Genomic DNA, 11,272 nt, shown 5'->3' on the forward strand with positions numbered 1-11,272 from the left:
ACATCGTTAAATGTCAAATTGCTAACTGAATATTAAACTAAATAAGTAAATTAAACTTTTAAAAGAATGGATAATGTAATGAGCGTCGTCCATCTGTGGTAATTTGGAGACAATATAAAATATTTTCGAAATGATGTCTCTAAACTACCACATATGGATAAAGTTCAATAGACTATCCAAAATGGATCATTACCCACCATCTAAAACCTTTTTATTCTCTTTAGGCTTTTTCTAGTTTCTCACGACTGAGACCACACGTAACCAAGCATGCTGGTGGTGTAAGTCCGGTGCCAGTTTATGTATCAGATCAGCTAAGTCCCAATACATCATCTCATTCATCAGTTGCTTCTGGTCAAAAATGTGACGAGGAAAATGCTAGTGAAAGCGACGATCCAGACACCGGAAAAGACCAACACCCTCGAAGCAGTATTAATGAAGATAATAGCAATAAAACTAATGATAACCCTCGCCAGACGCCTCTAGCTTCAGAAGCTACTTCCAGTGTTTCAGTACCTCAGTTATTTGCATGGCAGCCATTCCCTCTGACCACTATTTCAGGTCATCATCTCATAACCCCACAGGGAATGGTACCACCAATTTTCACAATGCATGGGAAGACAATTTTTAATCACCACATGGCACTTGCCACTCAAGCTAATATTGTTGCATCGAGTGAAGGTTTCTACGGCTCTCCACAGGTGGACTACAGTGCAAACCGAAAGAAAGAGTCATTAGAAGTTTCAAATATAGCAGGTTGTAACCTTAATAGTTCTACACAATCTAGTAGTTCTAATTGTAAAAAGATGAGAATGCAGAGTTCTCGTATTTTAAAGGACGAGCCGGTTCCTGAAGGATATATTCGTTATCGTTTCAATGAGGATTGTGCTTACACGCATTGTGGATACCGAGAACATCAAACCCACTTCCACTGTATACGTACAGATTGTGGTTATAGTTTTTGCGACAAAACCCGATTTGTCCAACACACAGCTCGCCACGAGCGGCTTGACACCTTAATGGGCGGCGATTTTGAACAGTATCGAGCGAATATTAACTGTGGTCGGCCAGATTGTATGTATATGAATACAGTAGGTGCAATGGCAAACAAGGCCTCACATTTTCATTGCAGAAAATGTGACTTTGTGTGCACTGATACTAACAAAGTCGTTGCTCACCGCAGACAGCACCTGAAGATAGACTGTATAAACGCTGCAGGATTTGATAAGTATACCACTTCTCAAGATTGTAATATGGAAGGTTGTAACCACAACCGCAAACAGACTCACTACCACTGTCTCAAGTGCCAGTACGCTGTGTTAGGTTTATCACAAATGTCAGCTCACAAGTACCGCCATATGGATTAAGTTGTTACCTATTTTCTTTGTGCTTTAGAAGTTTAATATTTGTCAGCATTTACTTGGCTTATTACTAAAATGAACACGGAGTGGACTTTATTTAGTAAAACACTTAAAAAATCAAACAAAAAAAAAGGAAGAGAAGTTTCTTTTACCAAATTGCCAATTCTGTACAAAGTAATCCTAATTGTGAGTCATGGATTTAGTATTCTTGTTCTGCTCTTCTCCATTCAAGTGCCAAGAAAGTACATTAGTTGGTTGAGAGATTGTTTGCTGATAGAATGTTTATATCAATGACTTTACTCTATATGGAACCTTTAGTTGTATCTTTGTAAAAATCGAGATAGTGAGATAAGTATGTTTATTCTTGTGTGACATATCTACCTAGCCTTTAGGGCATAGATCACCAACAGGGTCTAAATCATAGGTCATAACCTTGTACAAAATTTACAAAACTGTGCTCAAAGCACACTGTGCATTGTTACTTTCTTTTAGAATGGTACTTTTCATTCGTGATTATTGTAACTTATATATAGGTTCTCTTCTTATATATATATATATATTTAGGTTGCTTTATCATCAGCTGTGACCAAGTAATTTTATAGTAATTTGTAGCGCTAAAAAAGTGACCACTATAATTACTAGTTTTTTTTTCCCACTTCTTCCATCTCTTTTCCCAAGAACTATTTTTTACTTGACAGCAATCGCAAACGATGCAATGCAAGTAAAAAGATATTTGATTATGTGGTATACAAATATTATAGGCAACATAAATACATTGCTGATTAGTAGAAATGGTTAAAGCTTCTTAGTGGTTTGTTTTATTTCTTCACATCCTTTTAGACACCCAGCCATTCCAAAATGAACAATACATTGTGTGAATTTGTCCATTTTAGACTGTAAACAAAACATTCGAGAAAAAAATCCAAGCCTGAATTATTTTATTTAGTAGTTGTTCATTGAAAGGTTTATCTTTCACGCCTTAGCTTTCTCTGTGTTATTCTAAACAACGCCATTTATGATTAACATTAATTATTTCTTCTATTTTCGTAGTAGGGCTCTTTCACAATAACACGTATTTTAATAAAAGTATCATGTTACTTCTACGAAAAATTAATGGTAGATGAAATTTTATATAGCATATTCCCCTGTTAGTTAGTGGGCCTCTGAACTAAGTTTTTGGTCAGCAACTGCTTGGCAAAATTGAATTTCGATGAAGTCCTCTATATGAAATAGAAACGTCATCCACGACTGACCTAATCAGCCAGTTGCATTCTGTACAAAAAATAATTTTATGACTCAGCTGAGGTACGGATAGGTTTATATTTTAGCAACTTCTTTTTATAAAAGAGATATTTTAGTGTTCAAAGTATTATTTCTTAACCATTTCTAAGATTTCAAAGAAAAGGCGTTAAACTGCTGAAATTCTGCATTTTAATAACTATTACAATCTATTTTAATACATTTCAAGTTCTCCAGCTTAAAATGTAGAAAAATATCTCTGCGTATTTTATGTACTTTTTACAACTAGGAACTCATCGAATATATATAGAAGTTATGTCAGGTTATACCTTAAAGAGAAGTGTGTATTTTAGAAAGCGCTGTAAAGTTTAAACATGACTTTTAGATGATATTAACCAAAAGACCAAACTGTACAATAAGATGTTTAAATGTAATGTCTTGGTATTTTAATCAATAATAACTATATATTTTTTGTATGTATATCCTCTGCAAAGTGCCTTTGGTAAATATCGTGACACGATTTTATGACTATGCTTTAAAATTAAGGAAATAAGACGCATACGATTAATAGGATATTGATTTTTTTCCGTTTAACTATGACCAAGTAACCAAATGATATCGTTTTTGCATTATACTTAGGAAAATTATAAAAAAATCCCTTTAAAAACCTTTTAACGTTTCTTTTTTCTACTTTGTAGAATCCTGAGTTTTTGTTTTCTAAGGCTTAGAAACGTACACTCTGTACTTAACAAACATCCAACGTCAAATGAAAATTTTTCATACAGCTTAAGTTATCCGTAAGCCCACAATAGCATAGGAAGCAAGGAGGGTCGCACCCCCTTTTCAATCTGTCCCAGTAAAAATGCATCAAAATTAGGAAAATTACTCTCAGGAAAATCAGAAGAATGCATAAAATTTAACCCAGAACTCAAAAGATTCCAGGGACCTAAGGCGATCCATGGACCCTGGCAATGATGAGTGCCCTTGTAGCGCACATTCCCCCTCTTTGCTCGGTCAAATAAACCTTCTCCCCCACTTTTAATTTTCCTCCTTTACCTCTGGCCTACTAATTAACATTAACACAAGGGAGCGTTTTAAAATGCTCATAAGCTGCTCTTAAACTTTAATCACATTTTTGGAATTCATCTTCTCACATTTTTAACAATAGTTTAGGTCCAATATGATATTCAAAAACTACTTTCCAATAACCATGATATAATTTGAGTATCGTATCGCTCTCAGTTATTCATTATTTTGATGTGTGGTGGATATCTGTAGTCACATTATAAAGGAATGGGTTCTCCAGTATTTGTTTATAAGAATTAAACGTGACAGAACATTTTTTGAACCACGATTTACATAAAAAATCAAATAAGTATAATAAACTAACAAATTCCTTGAATTAATTAAAACGTGGAAACCAAAAAAACTGGAAAATTACTTCTAGTATTAATTATACGGAGCTATATTGATATTATCGTTCAGTGCTATTTCTATCTATATAAAAACGTAATAATCTTACATTATTTTCTAAACAATACGTGAATAGAAATGTGAGACATTAGATTGAACTGTTATTGTTTCTTTCTTACAAAACTCTAAACCACTCATTTTCGAATTTTCCAAACCTCTAGTTTACATTCCATAGTTTACGAACAGGAGACAGTTTGCAGTTTTAGCGTGATAACTCATTACACTTCTTACGCTTAAAACACATTTCTTTTCCTTGGCTTACATCATACTTACTTGTATTCGCTACTGTAAAAGGTGTTCTAGTTGTTTACAGTAAAATGTAATTTATTAATCGTATAACTAAATGTTTATTACTTATTTTGAGCAATGTTATGGACGTTTATAAATCTTTTGTCATTTGGCTTTCATAAAAAAAATAGTATATCGCTTGTCCAACAACTGGCTATCATTGGGAATAAATTATGTTAGATTATCGCCACAGAAATAAACCTTATTTTTCTTCTTAATCATATTTTAAATAGTGCATAAGTAGGGTATCTATAATTTCATTTAAAATGTGTCTTTAAGTCTAGGTTAAAAGGGCTCTTCAACTAAGACAAACAACATCCATTGAATACCTCGTTAGTGGCCGAGGTGCGACCAAGGATATAATGGATCATCCGCTAGAAGGCTCTCCAGTCAAACAACAGAACACTGTAACGCTAAAACCCCTCAACCCCTAATCGAATGTGATATTGTGCCTACCTCCGGTTTTCTCCGCGTAATTATTCATTTCTGGTAATAATTCCACCTTCGAATACTAGAATCTCTTGCCATTAAGTTAAGAAAACCAGCTGTTAACCAGAAGATGGTCAAGCTGTTAATCAGAAGATGGTCCAGTTGTTAATCAGAAGGTGGTCAAGCTGCTACTACATCTTCAGTTGTGAAAATGTAAAAAAAAACATAACAGGACATGAACTTCGATCGTTCAATATAAAAGGGGCTAGAAACTTAACTTAAAGGAATAACCTTGGACGATTAATTTTGGTGCTTGATAAGTTATGTGAGTTAGTTAATTATTCCAATAATGTTATTATAGAACTATTCTTGAGAATTTACTGTGGATTTCAGATTAATTTTAGATGTTTTTTACGTGAATAAAAATTTGAGTGTTAAACGTTTTCTTCTCAGATATTATTATACTCAAAAGCTATATACGTGTTTTTAATTCCAGGACATTTTAATATACTGAATAGTTATTTTTATGACTTTTTAACTATTTTTAGTGTAATTTGGTGCCTTTTCCATTGAATTAAGGCATATTCATATCACCTTTAAACTGTTTCAATGAACGTCACATTTCACAGTCTTTCGTGCTACATGGTTTTATAGGTGTTCATTTCATCTGATCCAATTTGTGGGTCGTCCTTTTAACATGTGTTGTTCTGGCATGCGTACTAGATAAATAAAATGATAATAAATAACATATATTGATATTATATATGTATAAGAGTGAGTTGATTTTATTGTAGCTAAACTACTTGCACGATAACTAAAAGCGCCTTTGTTGGTGTCTCATAATAAACAAAACTTATAAACCTGGGACCTTTTAAAATCTGAAAATTTGGTATTGAATGTTTCGGTGGTCACTATTATAGGCATGCACCTAATTCCCAACTGCTTTACAGAATAATAAACGAATCCCACATATCTAAATCATGATCGATTTCTGTTGTTGCAAAAATAAGATACATGGTAGGAATTTTCACAGTGCTTTTAATAAAAGACAAGTATTCTGAGTAATTTTATTCTAACCATTTTATACATCATCAGGCTATCTGTAACAGGAACTTCTGATAACTTAAACACTGAATGAAATCTGTGAAACAAAAATTCTAGTCTAAAATATGTGTCCGTCGTTAATCTTTTCTTCTATCCAGATATTTGTGCAGCTAGTAGTTTTTATCACTGCAACCTTTGACAATAAAAAATAATTTTTGGTTATTTTCTTATGACAGTATTCCACATAAATGTAAATATAAAAATGTTTTTGTTTGTTTATTGTTAACCGCAAAGTTAAATAATGGGCTATCTGTACTCTGTCCACCATGAGTATCGAAAACCGATATTTAGTGTTGTCGTTTTAAAGCCATCTTGGGCTATCTGCCGAGTCCTCCACGGGAAATTGAGCCCCGGATTTTAGCGTTGTAAGTCCAAAGACTTACCGCTGTCCCACCGGGGGGACATTTTAGTGTTATAAGCCTTCATATGTACTGCTGAGCCAACAAGTGGAGGGGAAGCATTAAACAGAAGTAAATAGTAGTAAGGCATAGCTTTCAGATAACTCTTAAAAACAATATAAATGATTTATTTTACCCCTACGCCTGGTTTTCCTACTTTGTAATGATTGAAGTAATATAAATTATCTATATTATCCACCCTCTCTATTTTTTCATATTTCTATATAATATAAATTCCTTATTAACTATCTTGTAAACGCTTTCTTTAGAACTTCAATAAAAGTTTTATTAAAAGATCAATGACATTTAAATAGTTAACTGAGTATTTCCATTACTTTGTTCCCCCGGTGGGACAGCAGTAAGTCTAAACTACAGGGTTCAATTTCCCGAGGTGGACACAGCAATGTGGATTTGCCCTAACACAAATAAACAAGCTATTACTTTTAGAATAATTTACACATCTATTTTTTTTTTTTTTTGTGTGTGTGTGTAGAAAATAATTCTATTTGTCCATCCTTTTTAAAATATAATTTTATTTATCATAAGAAAAAACGTTCGAAAACTTTTATAATCAATTCACTTTACAAATGTATTCATCGTGTGGCCTGTTTTAAAGTTTAATTTTGATTTTCCAAACAGGTAAAACATTCATAACACGATAAATGTTTTAGTAAAACGAAATCGAATCAAACCTTAAGTTTATCTTTTGTCTAATTTTCAAGATGTTTTTCACCATCTAACCAGAAACTGGAGAAATGAACCAATACTAAACTAGTCTCCACTTTGAGTGGATAAGAGAGAGATAAGCTCTACAACCACCAGTGTTGAAATATCACATGCATGTTTATTAACATCATTTAGTAAATACAGAAACACAATAATTACACAAATACATTATACATAATTCCATAAGAAGAAAAACCTTTACGCTATCGATATTAATATTACTACTGATGCAACTTGACAAAACGTTGATGACGTATTTTTTCATGTTATTTATACGAACTTGCCTTAATGTACTTTATCTAGATTATTAAATATGTTTGTGTGTGTGTATATACTGTGTTAAATTATGATGAAAATCAATAACAGCTATATATTCTGCAAGAAATTACTTTTTTGTTATTTGGTTGTTGAACCTGTACAAAATATATTAGTGGTAAACTGAACCCAAGATGAAAACTTTCAAACTACCGTATTAATGTGTCAGATCTTATTAACCTTGAGCCCTGAGAATAAATTAACAAGTTTATAGATTTTCAACCATTTTTGAGTAACTTGATTGTTCTATCAACCCCAACATGTTCCGTAGGTTTCGATTAATTAAACATATTAACTATTTACTTTACTCAGTAAATATTTAGCAAAATTGAAAATAAGTAATTTTAAAATATTTTGGATTTTAGTTTTGATCTATATTTCTAAACACTTAAAATGGCATTGAAAAGAAAATTGTTAAGGATCTATTTCAAAAGCAAATTTCATGTAATCATTTTTAAGTTTCTCATTTTATATGGAATTTTACAGTACGAATGTAACGTTTGTATGATAAAAATTAAGACATGGTATTATGATATTTTGTGAAAAAGAGGTTTGTTTTAGACTCAAAGAAACACCACAAGATAACATTAGGAACACAGTTTTTAAAGGTTGACTTTCTTATTGTTTAATTTAATCTGAGAGCTCAGTAAAATCCTACAAATATATAAAATTAACAATTATACGTTAAATAGAAGTTAATTAGATCTGATGCTGGTGTCAATACTAATTTAACTGTATATTATCAACTTTTGTACCAAACAACTTAAAACAAAACAAAAAAAAAAAAAACTATTCCCACACGCCTTCTCATAAAGTTTAAGATAAAGATTTATAGCCTACGCAAGATTTTGCATTAAATATTTTTAATTCACCTTTCATACCTTTAAAGAAGAACTATATTTTATAGAAGCGCCTGTTGATATTTAGTCAATTAGTTTAAAATAATCAAAATGTTATTAAATATTTCAAACATTGATCACTTAATTCAGAAAAATTTGAAATACACTGCTTTTTTCGTTATAAGTAAAAATTTGAAATACACTGCTTTTTTGTTATAAGTAAAAATTTGAAATACACTGCTTTTTTCGTTATAAGTAAAAATTTGAAATATACTGCTTTTTTCGTTATAAGTAAAAATTTGAAATACACTGCTTTTTTCGTTATAAGTAAAAATTTGAAATACACTGCTTTTTTTTTTTTGTTATAAGGAAATGTTTCTACATACTATTTTTACCTGTACAGGTATACAATTCCCTACTAACGATCATTTCAGCTATAAAAATGTAATAGCTCTTCACAAACCTTTGCCCTTGTCTCTCATACAAGCTGCTTTGTCACATTACATTCATCTATTACTCAATGAAAGGTCATTAGGATATATTCACTACAGTTTTTCTTTTTTATATTATTTCGTTTAGTTTCATTCATTAAGATCAAGACCTTTTTGAGCTAAATGCAATCTAAAAACTTCCCTCTTGTAATAAAAACAAGTGGCCAATTATAATTATATTTTGTCATTAGAGAAAACTGTCTAGATTGTTTGTAAATATTTATTTTTAAAAGATAATACTATTCAAAAAAATATTGTTTGTTTGAAATTAAGCACAAAGCTACACAATGGGCTATTTGTGCTCTGCCAACCACGGTTTCTAGCGTTGTACGTCCGAAGACATACCGCTGTGCCACTGGGGGGCTTCCAAAAATAAATATATACATACAACGATCCATTAATTAGATTATACAAAGTGAATTTGGCGTTAATTTTTCACTGATTTGATTTTATGGTGTAAGGATCTATATGATGACTTGTAGCTTTACTATATTTCATCTTAATTCTAATCTCTTTCAATATTTGAAAATAAAAAACGTTGGAAGGTCTATGCATCAATATATATAATTACATATATTATGTTCCGTTTAATATCACTTCATAATTATTGAATAAAAAGGTGGAAGTCTCGTAGAAATATAGGGTGGTCTATTTCTACTGAAAGAATATGTTTTTCTTTGTATATCTCATAATATATATAAAAAAGAAAGGGTGGAGGTTGGGAGTTTTACATTGTAGAATTTTAGGGTGGTTTAATTCTACTTTAAGGTTACATGTAAATATTAAGGGTAACTAACTGCCCTCCCACAACTGGCTGCAGACAGTAGAAGTTGAGACGTTGTGGCTACAAGCACTCAACCCCTTAACTGATTCTCCTCAGTTACTGGCTAGTTTGACATCGGCGTCTGGATTTTGTCTGATAGATGGAATATCCTCAACACGTTTGGGTATTATCGCCACAGACATTATCAGTTATGATTTAAGGATGATAACGAGGACTGGTAATGAAAGGATAATTTTGATTTTTCAGTCTCATTCTAATGTTGCTTTTGTTTTGTATTAATCATACATATATATATATATATATGTATAAGCGAAAAAGTGCATAAAACTTCCAACTTTTTTTCTCAGCTTGCACATTCTCTAAAACTGGAAAGTAACTATTTTATTTTCTAATTAGGCAAAAGAAAACGAGATGATGATATCATTTCACATAAGATTGTGACACCACCTAGTAGACAAACTCGAAATGACCTAAAAAACATTACTCTTATACTAAGCCAAATACTACAAATTCACGTAAGCAACAAATACAGCAGTTTACACACCAGGCACTTAGCATAGCTACAAAGATAATAAGCACCGGTTTAACGTGAATACTGCTTAATACTAGCTATATCGTACGCCATGTAACAACATTACAAAGTGTAGTATAAATACACATTTGATCAAATTAATTTACACAAAATAGCAAGTAAGACGTAGCAAACGTCTCGAAAGGCCTTGGGACAAGATTTTCCTGTGCCCCTTCCCCCCTACTCACACCACTGACGGATCAAGCCTATGAGTTTGGAGAAGAGGCAGTAGCTGAAAGGGATCCTTTTCCATATGTTTGGGTGCAAGTTATATTCAAATTACAAAAAAGAAATAAACATTGCCTAAAATTAGATGCTATATAATATTTATATTGGATATAACTTAATCATAGCTACATGTTGTCACAAAATAAAGCAACTGATTGAAGGAAAATAAAATACTTAGTTGGAGCAAAATAAAATAATCATCTGCTTGGCCTTTTTTCTTGTATATCTCTTGCACTATAGAAGCGCTCACATGTATATATTTGAGGCGCCATGGGAAATCAGCCCCCCCTCCCCAACTCTGGATCCGTCAGTGTCTCTCACAATTGCATACGTACAAAATCTATAATAAGCTAATAAAAATATATATTAAGTAATGATACACAGTTCACTAATGGGCTAACAATAGTATTTTGAAAAAATGCTACATCTGCTCAGATGTAAGTGATTGCCCTCTCGGTTCCAACTCAAAACCAGAGGTGAGGCTTGCCATTGTGTATATTTATTTTTAGTTCTTAATATTACCAGGACCATTCCTAACTCTTACCATAAAAATTCAACATTTCCTGGTTTAAAACTCATAACGTAGGTACATTAATTATAAAAATACCAACTCAAATCGAGTTATTGTGAAGTCCAGTATTTATCGAGAAAATTTTCCACTCCCGTATGCAGTATCAATTTATCCCTATTACAATATTGATGGAAAAAAAAAGTTTTTATATTTTTGTAATTTTATACACTACACGGCTTCTCACTATTGTTGAAATGGCAGATAATGTATTAATATATTTGCAAAATAAGTTGTTCACGTGCATTCACTACAGTATTTGTAAAACTGTTTCCTTACTGAGTAGCAGTTAACTCGAATAAGCCTCCAAGAGAGAAGTTGAAATACTTCTTGAATAAATGGTGAACGTAGCAACCAAAACCCGATTACTATTTATCATTGCCAAACCTTATTTTACCGTTTCTTTAATATTATTATAATAATAATATCGTTATTATTTGTTTCCCCTTTACTATATAAAG

At 31.9% G+C, this 11,272-nt stretch overlaps 1 protein-coding gene across 4 annotated transcripts in view; it reads left to right on the forward strand.

Moving 5' to 3' along the window:
* LOC106476202 (zinc finger protein castor homolog 1-like) overlaps positions 1-5,552 on the forward strand; it is a 140,207-nt gene extending 134,655 nt beyond the window's left edge. For all 4 annotated transcript variants that reach the window (XM_013936871.2, XM_022381196.1, XM_022381193.1 and 1 more), the window contains exon 17: positions 225-5,552. In XM_013936871.2, the coding sequence (XP_013792325.2) occupies positions 225-1,364 (1,140 nt within the window). In that variant the 3' untranslated portion in view covers positions 1,365-5,552. The remainder of the gene's footprint in view (positions 1-224) is intronic.
* Positions 5,553-11,272: the final 5,720 nt, after the last annotated feature.

Source organism: Limulus polyphemus, unplaced genomic scaffold (genome assembly GCF_000517525.1).
Source record: "Limulus polyphemus unplaced genomic scaffold, Limulus_polyphemus-2.1.2 Scaffold153, whole genome shotgun sequence".
Taxonomy (NCBI): domain Eukaryota; kingdom Metazoa; phylum Arthropoda; class Merostomata; order Xiphosura; family Limulidae; genus Limulus; species Limulus polyphemus.